Source organism: Balaenoptera ricei, chromosome 2 (assembly GCF_028023285.1).
Source record: "Balaenoptera ricei isolate mBalRic1 chromosome 2, mBalRic1.hap2, whole genome shotgun sequence".
In the NCBI taxonomy this organism is placed as follows: Eukaryota; Metazoa; Chordata; class Mammalia; order Artiodactyla; family Balaenopteridae; genus Balaenoptera; species Balaenoptera ricei.
Genome location: NC_082640.1, coordinates 75,742,752 through 75,761,721, shown reverse-complemented (window position 1 = coordinate 75,761,721; position 18,970 = coordinate 75,742,752). Strand labels below are relative to the sequence as shown.

Sequence of the window (18,970 nt, the reverse complement as noted above, 5' to 3'; positions counted from 1 at the left end):
GATTTTGGTGGACAACATACACATCCTGATCCTGATGGGTTAGCCTTAGAGGTTTTTCATGATAGACCCTCACACTACTGCTATTAGCAGCTCAGAAAGGTTGGCACTTCTTTTTCTTCTCTTCTTCTTCTTTTTAAAATTTTTTTCCAGTTATAACTTAATATGGTAAAGTAGTAGTCAGGGACTTGATCCATAAGGGTCAATGCTGGAACATCACTGTTCCTGAGTCACCTGTTCCCTAGTCCAAAACATGTTCCCTAGTCCAAAACACTGACGTTCTAAAGTGGTCACTGAGGATTCTTATTGGGTGGTAGGTTAAATAGCAAGAAACAGAGACATCAAAAAAGGAAGGAACGGACTTCCCTGGTGGTCCAGTGGTTAAGACTCCACACTTCCAATACAGACGGCGTGGGTTCGATCCCTGGTCAGGGAACTAAGAACCCACATGCCACACGGTGTGGCCATTAAATAAATAAATTAATTAATTAAATTTTTTTAAATTAAAAAAAAAAGGAAGAAAGGGAGGGAGGGAGGAAGAAAGGAGGGAAGGAAGAAAGGAAGGAGGGAGGAAGGAAGGAAAAGTGAACTATGATATAATGGATACAACTGAAAAAAATCTCTTAAGAAAAAATTAAAGAGACTTCACTATTTCTTATGTAATCAATTATACCATAAAAGCTCCTCTTTATTTACCTGAATTCAGTGGTTACACACACAGAAATCAAATTAATCTGAAAGAGAGCTTAAAATATCAAATATAGCAAACTGCCAAAAGAACCAATTACTCAAATTGTAGCAAAAACTTTTTTAACTGAGGGAAATATTTATATCAAATCCCCAAAGAAACAATAGGGGAAAAAGAAAGGAAGACATTTGGTTTTCCAACAGTCCTGGGAAGACATTTCAAATGTGTATGAAAGCCCACCTTTCAAAATGTGAACTTCTAAAATGACTCAAAAAGATTCCCAAAGTAAGAAAGAAAGAGGCTAATATGTCATAAAGGAAATCCAAATTCACAGAGAAAGCGGGAACATACGTGCCAGTCTAGGTCATATCTATAATGGTGCCGTTTTTCACAAAGTTTATATATTCCATGCAAGAATGTTATTGGCACTCATGACTATTACATTGAACTAAACACTTAATTAAAAGTGTTCTCAGTATTTTACTAAAAAAACTCAACCTGAAAAAACTACTCTAATAAGAGTGATCAACAATTTAAAATTAAACTTCATAACAATGGTATGTTAAATATTTGCTTATCATCTACTAATGCTACCACACCCTAACTCCCCAGGTAACAACTTACTCTTCTGATTTTCTTCCGTTTTTTAGAACGTGGTCTGGTCTCTATCCTCTGGACGCTGCATCGCACAAGTAACAACAGGTCTTGTAGGCTAAATAGCTTGTAAACAAAATTTCCTTCCTGAGGAGCTACATATTCTGATGTATCTTCAACATAGTCCTGAAGTTCATATGGCAATCCTTTAAAAATAATTATATTTGTCATTTTTATTTTAAAATACATTAGCCCTTTATCCATCATAATCCAAGATAAAACAATTCAACTATCAACCTTCTGTTTCCTCTGAGTTGACCATTACACTATTACCATTTCTGTTTACTTTTACTGGAACTCCAGCAAGAGCTGAAATCAAAGCTTTAGGGTTCTCTTCCTTTTACCTACTACCTTCACTAACCCTAGGCAAAGTATAAATCAGTGAGACAACATATGAAGAAAAAAAAAGTTTAAAAAAGTAGTGTTATTCATAATCGAGGCAGAGTTGAGGTGCAGCCTTATATCTATTTCACAAAATGAAAAAGTACAAAACTATAGTCTAAACACCAAGAATAAGTAAATTTAGACTAATAAATATTTATCATTATTTTTGATGGACTTTCCCTTCATCAGTTCAGCAAACCATGTTATCTATAGCTTAGCAGCCATCGTAAATGTTGGATAAACATAGGTTACAAAAATCCATACAACTGTGGGTACACTGTTACAGTGAAGGTTTTGAAAGCTGAAATATTGATCAGTAGATTGGAAAATGAACTATCAATGACTGTATAAAGATCACAAACATATTATAACAAAGAGAAAGTAGGGGAAAGAGGGGGAAAAAAAACCCTAAGGATAAGGAACAAGCAAAACAGTTAATATAAAATTCTTTGTAAATATTTACGTACGTCCTTTTGGCTTCTGAAACGCAGAAGGCCATATAGATTTTGGCCAACTAGAGGCATCTGAAGTAGCAGAGGCTTGCTCAGAACTAGGAGGTTGTTTAGAATTTTCTGAATTCATCAATGGCATTTCAGGTATTTTTCTGGAAATTGGTTTTAAGAGTTCATCCTGCATTTTTAAAATTTCTCCAACTGGATCAAATTTTTTATATACTCGTTTGATAGGTTTTTTTAAAACACATGACTCTTCAGGACTACAGGTAGTATTAGTCTGGTTTCCTACAGAAGCCTGTCCTGAGGAAGAATCTAGGCTAGCTGGTTTAGAACTTAAATTAGAACCCATATCAGTTGTCTTTCCATTACTATTATTTTGACACTCTGTATCAATGATTAAACAGTCTTCATCTGTATCACTATGGCAAAGTATTACATCTTCAGTTTTAGCTGCTTCTGATGTAACAGTCTTTTCCTTTGAATTATTGTCTGTGTTCTCTGGAACATTCACTCTTTCATCAACACACTCCATATCAGAAGCCATATCATTTTTATTAGAGGTTTCAGTTTCTGAAGAACTTTCTAATTGTAAGGCATCAGATGTTTTCAAGTCACTATCTTGTACCAAAGACTTCTCAGAATTTGATACATTTTCACCACAGGGGATAAATCCCTCATCATCTTTATTTTTGCACTCTTCAGGGCCAGTGTCCATACCAGTCACCAGCTGTTTCTCCTTCTGCAGCTGTTCCATCAGAATCTGAGATAAACTTCTAGAATGAGCAGTAATGTCTGGTGCAGTTGGTGCCTCAGATGCGATTGCTATGCTGGGGGCTGGGGGCATATCTGTCATGTTGGGTACTATGGAAGTACTTGCTGGACTCGGTGACTTTGATGGTTTGGTGGTGGTTACTCCAAAAGTTTCAAGTTCTGTGACATCATCATCAAAATCCAGATCCAAATTTTCATGGGTCTCAATTTTTCGGCACTCATTAACTTCATAAGACATCTTAAGAAAATATATTGGCAAACTATTAGCAAAAATTCCAGGCCACCCCTCACCCATCAATGTCCCATCACAAACATAGTTCATACTCTTTAAAAGTAGAAAGAAAAGTCTAATGGCTTTGAAAGGTTCTTGCTTTGACAAACTACTAGCAACTAATTTATTTAACCTTACCTTCCCATTGAAATGTTGATGAAACACAGAAAAATTTGCCAAGTTGCAATACCACAGGAAATGGGGAATACTTGTGAACTACCACATCTCAAGAGGTATTTCCACTAATCAAAAACAGACAGGACCACAAAGAAGAAATGTAAGGCCAAATAGGAAGGCAGAAGATCTTCACTCATACCCACTTATACACTCTTGCAGAGACTTAGCTGACCAGGAGGAAAGCGTCTTTGCCACGGTAAGGAAGCTGCTCTCTAATGCAACTGGGGAAGTGTCAACAGCCTCTCACATCAATCAGTGACTTTCTTTATACATATACTCAGGGAAAACAACTCTCAGTAATACAAGGAGAAATGGATAGGAAGTGGTTTTATTGTATTCTGGGACATGAAGCCACTGAGGTTACAGTTTTTCATGTACTGTTTGGGTAATGGAAGAACTACAGACAGTTCTAATTTATTCAGGAATAAATTATCTTCTCCCCAGGTAGCAACATCTCTCCTCAGTCTGGCAGAGCACTTTAGATAAATACCATGGAATTGGATTACAGTTTAGGATTTGAGAGAAAAATATTCTGACAGCCTCAGGTAGTGAGTAAGAAAGATCTACCTGTGTAAATTACTTTACCTCTCTGAAACTCAATTTCCTCATCTCTGAAATAGGGATAATAGGGTCATCCTTTTGGGTTTGTTCTAAGGATTAAATGAGAAATTATATATAGAAAGTTTCTTGGCATAGTCCTTGTACATAGTAAGTAGTTTCTCAGCAAATGGTAGCACTTGCTAAAATAAAAAGACTACCACATTTAGTCAAAAAATAAAATTAAACTATATGCTGTTTACATGAGGCATTCTTACACAAAAAGGTTTCTTACACAAAAAAAACAAAACAATGGGACATGATATCAAGAAATAAAGAAAGAAGGACTAGCAATATTAAGTGTTAGAGAGAAGTCAATGCAAAAAGCATTAGATAGAAACAGGAATCCTATGTTGAAAAAGATGCAATCCATGATGAATAGATAACGAACTGTGACATGTCAAATAACAACATCAAAATTGTCAAAACTGAAAAATAAAAGGAAAATTTGACAGAAACACAACTGTACTTGGTCACTGATACACTGTCTCTTAGTAAAGATAGGGATGTAGAAAGTATGAGTAATATTTAATGACTGAAACAAAGATACATGAATGACTGAAAACATACATATAGACTGCAAAGATATACCTTTTCCCTCCCAAGGATCGAAGGGGCATTTCCAAAGATGGACTATAAATTAATACACAAAGAAAACATCAATATAGTATAAAGCAGAATCTGTTAAGGTCTGACTCTCTGTTTAGAAGAAAATAAAATTAGAAATCATTAAGAAAAAAGTAAACAAACAATAATAAACCCAAGAACTTGGAAACTTAAAAACTCTCCAAATTATTGGATAAAAGAAGAAATTAAAATGATAATTACAGAATACTTAAAAAGCAATAAAAATGAGAACACTGGACATTAAAAATCTGAAGCATCATTCATAGCCTTTTCAAGAAATAGGAAAAGAATAATATAATCACAATAATAAAATGAAGAAATTTCATAAATATAAAACCAAAATTAATGAATTGAAAAACAAAGTTCTCAACCTCTGACAGAACAAATTTGGATAAAGTAAAAACAGCAGTTTATCTGTAAATATTTTAGTATGTGGTTATAAAAGGATTCTTCTGTAAAACATATTAATTATATCAATAAATTAACACTTCCTTAATGGCTGGAAATATCTAATCAGTGTTAAAATTTCCTAGTCTGATAAATTTCTTTTTACAATTGTTTATTGGAATCAGGATCCAACCAAGGTTCCTACACTGCATTTGGCTGATGTCTCTCAAATTTATTTGTCAAATGCCTCTCCCCCATACTCTGCCAACTCCCATATCCACCAGGTATTTGTAGAAGAAACTAGATCAGTTATCCTATAAAATTTTCCATATTCTGGATTTTGCATCCCCATGATATCATTTAATACACTCTTCCCCTACATTTCCTATTAAAGTGATCTAGTAGCTTGATCAGATTCAGGCACATTTTAAAAAATCTGAACATGTTACATGTAGTACTGTGTACTTCCCACTTCAATCAGGAGGCTAATGTCTGGTTATCTTTCTTCTTGCGATATTACAACTGTTCTGTTGATTCATCAAGGGTCAACAAACTAATCTAGCCATTAAAATTCCTTATTAATCTTCTAATGCTTTTAGCAGTCATTGATGATGATCACTGCCTAGATTCACTATTTCATTAGGAACTGCAAAATGGTAACAGTCATATTTCATCATTTCCTGAAACAGTTTGTAATGGAAAAGTAAGACAAATACTTGAATTTTCAAAAATCAGTTTTCAGAATAATGACTTGATACACTAGCACCCTCCAAAGGTGACTAATACTTTTTAAAAAAGATATTATTATGAATTCATGGATTTTAACTATTTCATATGTTTCCATCCACTGCAGTTATTCTTTGTCATGGTCAAACTGACACACTCTGGCCAATGGGAAACCCTTCAAGTTGGCACTGGCATCTTTTTTATATGATTCCAATATTATTATAAGGTTTTTACTTAAGTCCTTTGATTGGCATTTGTATTTCTTATGCTAAAATTCTTGGTTTCTAATATAAGTACTTATTTGCTTTATCATATTATCTAATGTGTTCAAAATAACAACAGCAATATCATTACTAATAATATGATTACTAAATGCAGTTTAAGATTTTTGGCAATTCTTTTTGAACTTAGGATATAAATCTTTAAGGATGTATAGTCACTTAATTCTCTGAGTGACCATTTTCACTTAAACAATATATCTTGGATACCACACTACAGCTGCATACCTAGAGCTTTCTGATTCTTTTTACAGGCATACCTTGGAGACACTGTGTGTTTGGTTCCAAACCATGACAATAAAGCAAATACTACAAAAAAGTGAGTCACACAAATTTTTTTGGTTTCCCAGTACATATAAAGATATGTTTACACCTATAGTCTATTAAGTGTGCAATAGCATTACGTCTTTAAAAATGTACATCTCTTAAGAAAAATACTTTACTGCTAAAAAGCGCTAACCATCATCTGAGCCTTCAGCAAGTTTGTAATAGTAACATCAAAAATCAATGATCACAGATCACCGTAACAAATATGATTAAATTTGAAATACTGCAAGAATTACCAAAATGTGACACAGTGACATGAAGTGAGCAAATGCTGTTGGAAAAAGGGCGATGACAGACTTGCTTGATGCAGGGTTACCACAAGCCTTCCATTTGTAAAAAACGCAGCATCTTTGAAGTGCAATAAAGCAATGTGCGATACAACAAGGTATGCCTGTAATAGCTGCATAGTATGCTACTGAAGATGTACAGTTTATTTAATAAATACCCTATGAAGGGACATGACGACTGTTTCTAATGAATACCTATAGTTGCAGTGAATACCCTGCACAAATATTTTATTCTTTTCCTAGTGTACTTCTGAGCTACATTTCTAGAAGTGAGATTTCTAGGGCAAAGGATGAACACATTCGTTTTCATCTGTTCTGTGGGTACATCTTTCTTCATTTGACTGTAGAAATGTTATAGCAATTATCTTTTCTTCCTCTAATAACTTTGGAAGAATTTCCATCAACAATCCTCTTCTGTTACTCCTGTTTAATTGAGATGGGCGCACCTGCTTCCGCAGGAGGACAATCCTGTGTGAGAGTGTGCCAGGATAGCTTTCTTAGCTTCATGGCTCTAAGCTCATGCTTCACTGTTACCATGATGGATGTATGTATGCATGTAGGTTTGTATGTGTTTGTGTGTGCATATAAAATCTTTAGTACATTCTGGTATCTGCTTTCTCTATTTCCCTCTCCCACAATTATCTGAAAGCTTATTTTTCCTTTACCTTTAATGTCCTTGTTCTGCTCAATATGAACTTTACCACTGGTGAATTTTCCTGAGCCAAGGCTTTTGTCTTGGAAGGAACTTCGGCTGGTTAGTTTCTAGAGTTCTTAGGACCCAGGTCATCTCAGAACTATTTAAGTTCCCGAGTGCCCCTGCACTCACCTACAAATTAGAGCCCATCCACATTATTTTCACTTTTGTTATTCTTTATTCATTCTTGCATCTTTCACCATCCTCTTTCCATCTGGGATTAATTTTCCTTGTGCCTGAAGAACATCCATTAGAGGGGGTCTGCTAGTAGCAAACTCAGTTTTTATCTGAAAATATCTTTTCTTAATTTTTTATTATTTAAGGATATTTCACTGGTTAGAGAATTTTAGTAAGAGGGTTACTTTCTCTCAGGAGAATATATTGTCCCAATGTCTTCTGGCTTCCATCGTTGCTGTTGAGAAGTTACTTGCCAGTCTAACTCTCAGTCCTTTATAGCTAATGTGCCTTTTGTTTCTCTGGTGGCTTTTAAGAGTTTTTTCTTTGTCTCCAAGTATGGTTTGGTCCCATTACCTCTTTTACACCTCCCTTTTGGGTGCAAGTACACAAATGTTAGACATCCTCACTACATTCTCTATACCTCTTGCCCTATTCTCCGTATTTTCTTTTTGTTGCCTGTTTCATTATAGTCATTTCAGACCCATCTTCCAGTTTATTAATTCTCTTATCAGTTTTTTTTTTTTTTAGTTTTATCTAATGTGCTAATAACCCCCTTTACAGAATTCTTAACTGTACTTTTTTTTTAAATAAATAAATATTTATTTATTTGGCTGCGTCGGGTCTTCATTGCAGCACATGGGCTTCTCTCTAGTTGCGGCGTGTGGGCTTCTCTCTAGTTGTGGCATGCAGGTTTTCTCTCTCTAGCTGTAGCGTGCAGGATCCAGGGCGTGTGGGCTCTGTAGTTGTGGTGCACGGGCTCCAGAGCATGTGAGCTCTAGTTTGCAGCACGCAGGCTCTCTGGTTGAGGCACACGAGCTCAGTAGTTGCGGCATGGGCTTAGTTGTCCCGCGGCATGTGGGATCTTAGTTCCCCGACCACGGATCGAACCCACGTCCCCTGCATTGCAAGGCATATTCCTTCCAATTAAAGCATGGCTTTAATTTTCCTGCATGCTGTATAATTAAACAGAGTTGGCTCATAGTTTGTGACTGATAATTCTAGGATCCATTTCTGTGAGTCTATTTCTTTGGTCATTGTTTGTGATGGTTGTTGCTCAGAGTATCCAGTACATGAAAAGAAACTTCATTTTTATTTACTCCTCCAGTGTCTAGTTATCTTTAAATGTTTTCCAGATGCTATATTTAAAAACTTACTTGTAGAAATAATTTGAGGCTGAAAATGACATTCTGTTCCTCTAAGAATTATTTTCACTTGCTTTTGCTAGGTATCTAGAGACACTAGCAATCCCAAAGCATCTGAATCCAAGTTCAAGGCCTGAAAACCCAGAATACAATCTACAAGAAAGCTGATTTATTTCTTGTTCACTCTTACTCCTGGGGTATAGCCCTGCAGGGTCCAAGCTCATGGTGGAAAACTGAACTCTGACTTTTGTCCCCCTAGTCCTGTGATGCTACCAAAAGCACATTTTCTGTTGCCTCTTCAGAACTGGTAAATACCATTCAGGGCAAAAACTACCCTAAGTGACAGGCTTACCAACCTGGATTCTGGTCTTCTTTAGTATCTCAGTCCTGTAAGTCCTCCCTATCTTGTTAGGTCTTTGATGATTCTAAGAAATAAACTTACATAATATGTCCAGCTTTTTTTAGTTGTCATCAGTAATGGAAGGCCCGAATTACTTGGTCTGCCATTACTGAAAGAAGTTACTCCGTCACTTTTCATCCCTCTTAACCTACTTCATGTTTCTTCATAGCACTTGTTACTTACTGACATTCACCTCACACCAATATAAATTTTAGGTAGATTTAAAAATGTAAAACAAAACAAAAAAACAAAAATACCTCCAAAAAACTTAAGTTGGAAGTGCTTTATGACATACACATCATAAAAATACTGAAAGGCAAATGGCAAACCAAAAAAAACATAAACCAATATTAAAGACAAAAGGCCAATATTCTTAAAATCGTATGAGCTCTTATATGTAAATAAGAAAAAATTTTTCTATTTTATTTTCTAATTTTGTTTGCTCTCTCACTTTATTCAAGTCCCTGTTCAAATTTCCTGTCCTTGGAAAAGCCTTCCTGATCATGAATCCCATTCCCATCTCTTTCCCCTTAACCTACTCCATTTTTCAGCAGAGCATTTATCAATACGTGATTTTTTGATACTGTTTTAATTATCTGTGCCCTCTGACACTAATGTAAGTTCTGAAAGAAAAGAGACTTCATTTTTATTTACTGCTGTATCCTCAGTGCATGGAACTGTATCTGCTCAATAAATATTTGTGGAATGGATGAATAAAGTTTTGTATAAACAGAATGTCTTGCTCTAATGATCAAGGAAAAATATTTCAAAATACACAAAATAATAAAAGCTAGTATTTATGGAGTACCAAGCATGGTTCTAAATGCTTTAGGTGTATTAACTCATTTAATCCCCAATAATTCTATGAGTTAGGTTATCATGATACCCATCTTACAGGCAGAGCAAACTAGACACAGAGAGATTATGTAGTTTGCCTATGGTCACGCAGATAATAAGCATACACTAAAAAGGATTAACAACCTGGCAAATTCTTTCTGCCCCAGTCTAACTCATCTGTTCCTTTTCATACTTAAAAACTCTTGAATACGAATGAGACTAATTAAATAAAACCATCACCACTATGATCACCATTATTGACTGAATTTTTAGTACATACTTACTAAGGACTGTGCTCAGCATCTTATGTATAAATATCAAACTTAATCCTGACAGTAATTTTATGAAGTAGGTATTATCTTTCTTTTATAAAAGAAGAAAACTGAGGCTGAAGGAGGTTAAATTAGTTGTCTAAAGTCTAGATCCATGTGGGGTTCAATTTTAAGTTTCAATCTAAAGTCTGTATTTTTAACTACCAGATTTAGAGACTTGCCATAAAATGTTATTCTTCAAAAGGATAAACAAGTACATTCTCTTAAGGAAAAGAAAAGAAAGCATTACATACATCCATTTCAGATATATAATCTTCTGGTTTGTCCATAAATACTGCAGAGACTGGAACAGTTGTGTTTTTGGACATCATGAATTTTAAGGGAACTTCATGGAAGATTTGATTTCTCTCTCTCATTGTCATTTTCTTTTGGGGAAGTGGTGAATTAATATAAATTACTTTAACTGGTTTTGAACCTTAAAACAGAAAAAGAATGGGAGTGATTAGTTACTAGTAGTCATATTAAAAAAAAAAACAAAAACCAGGATGTATAACAGAAGAATTACTAAACAAAGAGACACAGGATAGGAAACTGGAAGCACATGTCCCATATGTGTGCCTTGAATGAAAAGATTTTTAAAGTCCCTTAGAGATCTAAGGGCAAGAGACTCTTACTGGCAAGAAAAATATGTTCTTTTTCTAACAATTTAAAAAAAGATTTTCTGTTTTTTATTGTTATACTTTTACTGTCATTATTACTCGGTTCCTCTTGGGTTATACTTTCAAAAAGTGATAAAATGTTTATCACGGAGAATATATTACATTTAACTCTAATTTGTAGTTTTGTTTTTAGACATAGTCCTTCATTTACTCCAATTATGTTATTACATACAAGAATATTAATTCTAAAAGATATGATAAAATTATTAAATATGAACAAAAATAGAAGGGGAATAATATTTTGTACAGAATTTATGTATAAATATTAATTTTACCATTAAGAGAGAGACTATCTTATATTTATAAGTATAGACTTATTTAAATCTGAATTCCAATAATAGGTAAGTAAATAAACCCTGGAAACTAACCCATTTGAGGCTGTCTAATAAAGTATTACATTCCTTTTATTTCAGTGAAAGACAGAAGAACCTCACCATTTCATGTATCTTTGGCCACCCTAAACTATAATTTTTTCTCTACTTCTCACACACTCAGCATGCATACAGGTCCTGTAAATCTAATAACTCATTTATGAATGTCAATTGTATACTTAGCACTATATATTAAAAAGTTCTTCTACTGAATGTAATTGTCAAATTTACATCCTCCTTAAATCAAAACTTAGCTTTTTGTATTTGACAAATGACCACCTATAATTAGACAGCTGAAATAGAACTGTTTCAACTCCTCTTTTGAGAGTGTTACTTGACATGGCAAATCACAAACCTGCGACAGGTATTACTTGAATACACACTGGAATTTCCCACTGTTCCTTGTAGCTTGGTCCATGATTATTTAATAAGGTAAATAATGCTTGACTAGTTAGAGCTATCTGAGGGTGATATCTTGCAACAAGCTTCTCTGCATTTGGGTCTTTACTAATGTCCTGAAAAACAACATAAAACTTGTTATTGATTACACTTATTGGAAACTTCTTTGATTAAATAATGAAAAGAAGGGAGAAATTCAGGAAGGGTACTTTAGAACAACCAGGTTACATGTACTTTATGAGGTACAGAAGATTGCTTGGGAAGATCCAAAACCACTTTACTACTTACATAATGCATAGCTGCAGCTGTTTGTTCTGGTGTTTCAGTGGTAGGTATGTCTTTTGACAGCTGCAACTTTGCAGGCATTGAGGGAAATACTGTTTTCACATATTTTACACTGCCCTAAATAAGAAAAACAATGAATGTTTTATTGCAGAAATCTTGATGTATTTTTTTCCTGAAGTATCTTTTCATCATATGAAACTTATAACTTAAAATTCATTGTACTAAATGCAAATATCAAATTTAGAGCCTTCTTAAGACAAGACCTTAATGTTTTTACTTGACAACCACCATATAGTTGTTTTTTTTTTTTTTAAGATTTTATTTATTTATTTATTTTTGGTTGCATTGGGTCTTAGCTGGGTCACGCGGGATCTTTCGTTGTGGTGCGCACGCTCTCTAGTTGTGGCGCACGGGCTACAGAGCACGTGGGCTCTATAGTTGGGGTGTGTGGGCTCTGTAGTTGTGGCATGTGGGCTTAGGTGCCCTGCGGCATGTGGGATCTTAGTTTCCCGACCAGGGATCAAACCTGCGTCCCCTGCATTGGAAGGCGGATTCTTAACCATTGTACCACCAGGGAAGTCCCCCATACAGGTTTTTTTTAAAAAAAGGGTCCAAGATAAGGGTGCTGTGAAATTTTCCCTGTCATTTTAAATTCTAACCTCTCATTTTATGAAGTACAAGTCATAGCAGGTTATAAGAGAAACTCTAAAATATCTTCTTTACACACACATACTTCCAATATGATTTTGAGTAAAATCCCCTTAAAAGAAAAGGCGTTTTCTGCTTGTATTCAGAAACATAAAAGAGATGGAAACTAAGAAAAGAAAATCAAGAAATAAAGTTGGTAGTGATTTTTTTTTTTAACTTTTTCTTTAAATATTTATTTATTTATTTATTTATTTGGCTGCACTGGGTCTTAGCTGATGGCACGCAGGATTTGGTTCCCTGACCAGGGATTGAACCCAGGCCCCCTGCACTGGGAGTGCAGAGTCTTAACCACTGGACCACCAGGGAAGTCCCCGGTAGTGATATTTTTAAAAACATCAAGTAATGCTAGTCATACAATAAAAGGGGACACATTTGTATTGCGTATTTTAAAAATTATATCTCGTTACTGCTCAAAATTTAAACATAAATACTGAAATATATCTAAATTATGCTTCTGTGTGAAACACAGATGATGTTTCAGACAAAAATAAGTTTATTTTTATTTTCTTATGGTAAACCTTACCAATGCGAGAAGAGTTTTTTCTAACTTTAATCCCATCTCTATTCTGAATGGGAAGAATCCCATTAAGCTGGTGACTTCATGGAGAGTATAGAATTCTGGATACTTTTTCACTTGTTCAATACAAGCTTTTAAAATTTGCTAAAAAATAAAAATTAAGAGAAATTCATTTTTTTGTACTTCTCTAATAATGCAACAAAAATAACTTAGTTACATGTGACTAAATAATTATTCATTTCAAATATGAGCCTCATTTCATTCACCGAACTTCTAACAATCCAGGCATACTGTATATTCCTTACTTGATTTAAACTCTTATTTTTCGTAACAATTCTTTTTAACCTAATTTCTTAAAACATTGATGTTTAATAATACTAAAATTAGCAACTGTAATAAAATTTAAAGTTAGAGAAGACACATCATATTTTCTCTGCTATTTAAGAGACTGTCAAAGAAATAAAGCCACGTGAAAATTTTAACACACTTTATGGGAATAAAAGCAGTTACATGAATGATTAGAAATAAGTAAGTTTAATACCCTAAAAAGATCCCCAAGCACAATGAATTAATGAAGTAGTTATCTTACAGGTCATTCTAACCTTCAATCTAAAAAATAAATGAGAAATTTTATAACTACTTCAAATGATGGAGTATTTAGTATTTTCTTCTCTCCAAAATGTTCTCAAAATATTAATGACTTACCAGGAAATGTAATGAGGAAGAAAAATTCACAGTGTCACCCAAGCATGTGATAACATGTAAACAACTCAAAGAAGCACAGCAGTTTTGGAGCGGGTAGGGGAGTTATAAAACCATACATACTACATTATCTTCTAAGATACAGTTGTCCCTTGCATCTCTGGAATCCCCCATGGATACCAAAATCCAAGGATGCTCAAATCCCTTATATGAAATGGTATAGTACCGTCGGCCCTCCATATCCACTGATGTAGAACCCACGGATATGGAGGGCCAAATGTATGTGTTTTCTCTTCTTCTCTCAATGAACCTTAATCTGAACCTTTTAGAATATAGTTTATATCACAAAAGCTTTTAGCAATAAGCATATTTTTATATCTTACACCCTCTTTCCCTTCAGATATTTATAAAGTGTGTCAAGTTACAAATCAATAACATTACTCCAGTACATCTTTTTATCTATAGTTTCATATCCTCTTCTCTCTTTCTTTAATCCTCTCTATTATCTTTCACATTTCCCCCCTCAATTCTATGCTTTTCAATAATGACCTTAATATTTAATCAGGATATTACTTGCAATTAAGGCAGATATAGGTTAATATGGAGAAGTTCTGTTTGCTCTTAGAAACCCTAGTAAACTGCAAACTCGGATCAGCATAATATCTTTGTTCCTCATTTATAATATTAGTCAACTTTCACCCCTAATATTCCTATCCTATAGAAGTCATTACAAAAATCTGAACATGCAAAGGAAAGCAATATATAAGAACTATGTGACATATAGACTACTCTGGTTAGATATTTATCAGCACATCTTTCTTGGTAAAACTATGCTAGATGTTACAGTGCTTTTTAAGTGAGTTTCACTTAGCTCAGTAATTATGGCAAGAGAAAAATTCAAGGGAAAATCTAAGACAGTTTTATACCTATACTCAGATACACTACATAGTATTAAAGGTATTTCACAACTGGTAGATATTAAGTAACTAAAGGATCATTATTTAATATATTTAATTAAAAATTTTTAATTAGTAATTTACTTATGTTTGAAAAACTGCTTAGAGTGAACAAAGGAGGTTAAGAGATTCAGGCTGTTCCCCATCATCACCCACTCCCGAACGTTATTTAACACTCAAAGTATCTTGAAAGTTAAAACACCAAAACACATGCAAACCAAAACACATGCATCATTTACAAAGAAAGATGAAAATAACTATGCTCCAGAAAGAGAAAATATAATATGTTTTCATACATGTTTGAAGCTTAAAATTAAACAGATACTGCTTTTGTCAATATGGTAAAGTAGGTACCTTGAAGAGCACTCCTATCCAAACAACACTAGATGCTGGATAAATTACAACTAACAATTTTCATGCATTGCTGGGCTCAGTAAAAGCGAGGAGAATCTCCAAGGACCATAAATAAATAAATAAACATCAAACATCTAGAATGAGGAGAAACAGGAGCAGTGAGCAGTAAGAAAACCCATGGAAGGTGAAGTGGCTTGAGGGCAAATGCCTCAACCAGTTCTAAGATCAGGTAGGGAGCTGAACAGGAGAGCCCTACATTTAAGGCTTGAAAAGCAGAGATTTGAACAGATACCTGTACAACCATGTTCACAGTAGCATTATTCTCAACAGCCAAAAGGTGGAAGCAAATCAAATGTCCATCAATGAATGAATGGATAAACAAAATGTCCATATACATACAATGGAATATTCAGCCTTAAAAAGGAAGGAAATTATGCCACATGCTAGAACATGTATGAATCTTGAAGACATTATGCTAAGTAAAATAAGCCGGTCACAAAAAAACAAATACTACATATTCCACTTATATGGGGGTACCTACAGTAGACAAATTCAGAGACAGAAAGTAGCATGGTGAGTGGCACAATAATAAATAAATATTTCGTGTTTGTCCCTGGTTCCTGACACACAGCTCCTAAAATTCTTGGAATCCCCTAAGTGATAAGAATGTCTTTTTTATGCTAATTAGATGACAAAAGGCCCATAGATAGCTAATCACCAGCAGCCAATGATTTAATCAAGCATGCTCACTAAATGAAATCTCCATAAAACTCCCCTTAACAATGGCATTTGGAGAGCTGGGCTGGTGAACACATGGAGGTGCTGGGAGGGCAGTGTACCTGGAAAGGGCATGGAAGCTCTGTGCCTCTTCCCCCATACCTTGCCCTACGCATCTCTCTCTTCCATTTGGCTGTTCCCAAGTTGTATTCTTTATAATAAACTGGAAATAGCAAGTAAAGTGCTTTCCTGAGTTCTGTAAGCCATTCTACCTAATTATTGAACTCAGGTAGGGATGGGGCATGGAAACCCTAGGCCTACTGTCTGGAGAGCTGGAGAACTGGTTGGCATGGGGGAAAAATCCCACATATTTGGTGTCAGAAGTGTTGTGAATAGAAACAGTTCAGAAACAGGTGCAGAGTCTCAGTTTTACAAGATGAAGAGTTCTGGAAATTGGCTATACTACAATATGAACATACTTAATACTATATAGAACTGCACATTTAAAAATGGTTAAGGGGCTTCCCTGGTGGCGCAGTGGTTAAGAATCCACCTGCCAATGCAGGGGACACAGGTTTGATCCCTGGTCCAGGAAGATTCCACATGCCACGGAACAACTAAGCCTGTGCACCACAACTACTGAGCCTGTGCTCTAAAGCCTGCGAGCAACAACTACTGAAGCCTACGCGCCACAACTACTGAAGCCCACACGCCTAGAACCCGTGGTCTGCAACAAGAGAAGCCATCGCAATGAGAAGCCTGCACACCACAACAAAGAGTAGCCCCCGCTAGCCGCAACTAGAGAAAGCCGGTGTGCAGCAATGAAGACCCAGTGCAGCCAAAAATAAATAAATCAATAAAATCTATTAAAAAAATAATAAAAATGGTTAAGACAGTAAATTTTGTTATGTGTATTTTACCATAATTAAAAATTATTTTTAAAAAAGGGAAGGATATTGACACATGCTATAACATGGGTGAATCTTGAAGACATTATGCTAAGTAAAATAAGCCAATCACAAAAGGACAAATATTGAAATGACTCCACTTATATAAAGTACCTAGTGAAGTTAAATTCATAGAAATAAAAAATTGAATGGTGGTTGTCAGGGACTGGGGGGAAGAGGGAATGATGAGTTATTATTTAATGAATATAGAGTTTCAGTTTGGGACGATGGAAAAGTTTGGGAATGGATGATGAAAATCCACTTACAACAGTGTGCAAGTATTTAATGCCATTGAACTATCCTTAAAAATGGTTAAAATGGTAAATTTTATGTTATATATATTTTACCACACCAAAAAAAGAGAAATGGAAGACAGACTGAAACCTAGGAAGTTTGGGAATTCCAGAAAGAGAGTTGGGAAAACAAAAAAGAATAATTGAAAATGACTGAGAATTTTCAAGAACTGATGATGGATTTGAATCTACAGATACAAGACACACAATGAAACAAGTAGAATTTTATTCTAATAAAGTACATTGTAATGAAACTGTAATACACCAAAAATTAAGAGCGGTCAGAAAGAAAAGGCAGATTCCCTAAAAGAAATGACAATTAAACAAACAATACACTTTTCAATAATAATACGTGAGCCAGAAAAAGTAGAATTATATCGTCAAACGCTGAGAAATAAAACAAACTGTCAACTTAGAAGTATGTATGGAGCAAAACTATCGTATTAGAATGAGAACAAAATAAAAATATTTCCAGGTAAACAAAAAAGAAGATTGTTCATCACCAAGAGACCTTCACCAAAGGAACATCTAGAACATATAACATTTCAGGAAAAATGAAGAGGATTTCAGAATGTAGATTTGAAAAGAAGAGATGGAAAGGCAAAAAAAGGTCCAAATTTGTAGATAAATGAAGACAAACATTGTTCATATAAAATAATAATGTAGGTAGGTTTAAAAAAGAGACAGCATTAAAACAATAGTATCAATGAGGAGGGATGTGATGAAAATCAAAATGCTCTATGGTCTCTGTAGATGTATAGGTTAATAGAACTAAATAGAGTTGAGAAATTTACCCATAGGTCAATGGTGACAAGGTAATTCAATAAGGAAAAAATTCATTGTGAAAATTCAAGAGTAACCACTAAGAACAACAACAACAACAATGTATAAATTCCTAATCAATAGAGAGGGAAAAAAGAAGGGGGAAAAAGTCAACCCCCTCAAAAGGAGTCAAAGAAAGAAGTTTAGAAAAAGACAAATAGAAATCATAAACAGGTTTATATACATAAATTATCACAATGAATGTAAATGACTCAACTTTTTAATTAATAGGCAAGAGATGGTCAGATCTTATTTAAAAAGGCACTCTAGCTAAACATCATTTTAAGAGGTATTTGTTTCCATAATTACAAATTATTTCTATAGTTCTATAGAATCTATAGAACTTTAATATAAGTTCTATAGATTCAAAGCAATCCCAATTAAAGTCCCACTTAGTTTTTTTCTAGAAATTGACAAGCTGATTCCAAAGTTTTCATGGAAATGCAAAGAACCAATAAAAGCCAAAACAATTTTAAAAAAGAACAAAGTTGTAGGATTTCCACCAGATGGTTTCTTGTAGTCTTCCACTACAAGACATGGTGGTATTGGCATAAAGACAGAAGTATAGATTAATGAAACAGACTAGAGTCATGAAATTGACCCACACATCATTGGTGAAAAGGCAATTTAATGAGGGGAAAAAATAGCTTTTTCAACCAATAGTGTGAAACAATTTCTCAACATTGGCACTATTGACGTTTTAGACCAGATAATTCTTTGTGTTGGGGGGGCCAACCTTTACATTGCAGGATATTTAACAACATTCTTGGCTCTACCCACTAGATGCCAGAAGCACTCCTTCCTCAGTTATGAGAACCCAAAATATTTCTAGACATTACCATATGTCTGGTAGGAGGCAAAATCACTCTCAGTAGAGAATCACTATGATTGAAAAACGAGATATCCAGATGAAAGGAAAATAAACTTTGACCCAAACCTCACATCTTGCACAAAAAAAATAACTTGAAATTAACATATACACATTCACATAAAAGTTAAAACTATAAAACCTCTAGATCAGGGTTTCTCAAC

General features: G+C 34.5%; 1 protein-coding gene across 14 annotated transcripts in view; it reads right to left on the bottom strand.

Moving 5' to 3' along the window:
- Positions 1 to 18,970, bottom strand: part of ICE2 (interactor of little elongation complex ELL subunit 2) — a 91,045-nt gene that overhangs the window by 52,643 nt on the left and 19,432 nt on the right. For all 14 annotated transcript variants that reach the window (XM_059913139.1, XM_059913138.1, XM_059913140.1 and 11 more), the window contains 6 exons: positions 13,154 to 13,291; positions 11,926 to 12,039; positions 11,594 to 11,753; positions 10,442 to 10,623; positions 2,191 to 3,187; positions 1,310 to 1,485 (listed from right to left, as the gene is read on the bottom strand). In XM_059913139.1, the coding sequence (XP_059769122.1) occupies positions 1,310 to 1,485; positions 2,191 to 3,187; positions 10,442 to 10,623; positions 11,594 to 11,753; positions 11,926 to 12,039; positions 13,154 to 13,291 (1,767 nt within the window). The remainder of the gene's footprint in view (positions 1 to 1,309; positions 1,486 to 2,190; positions 3,188 to 10,441; positions 10,624 to 11,593; positions 11,754 to 11,925; positions 12,040 to 13,153; positions 13,292 to 18,970) is intronic.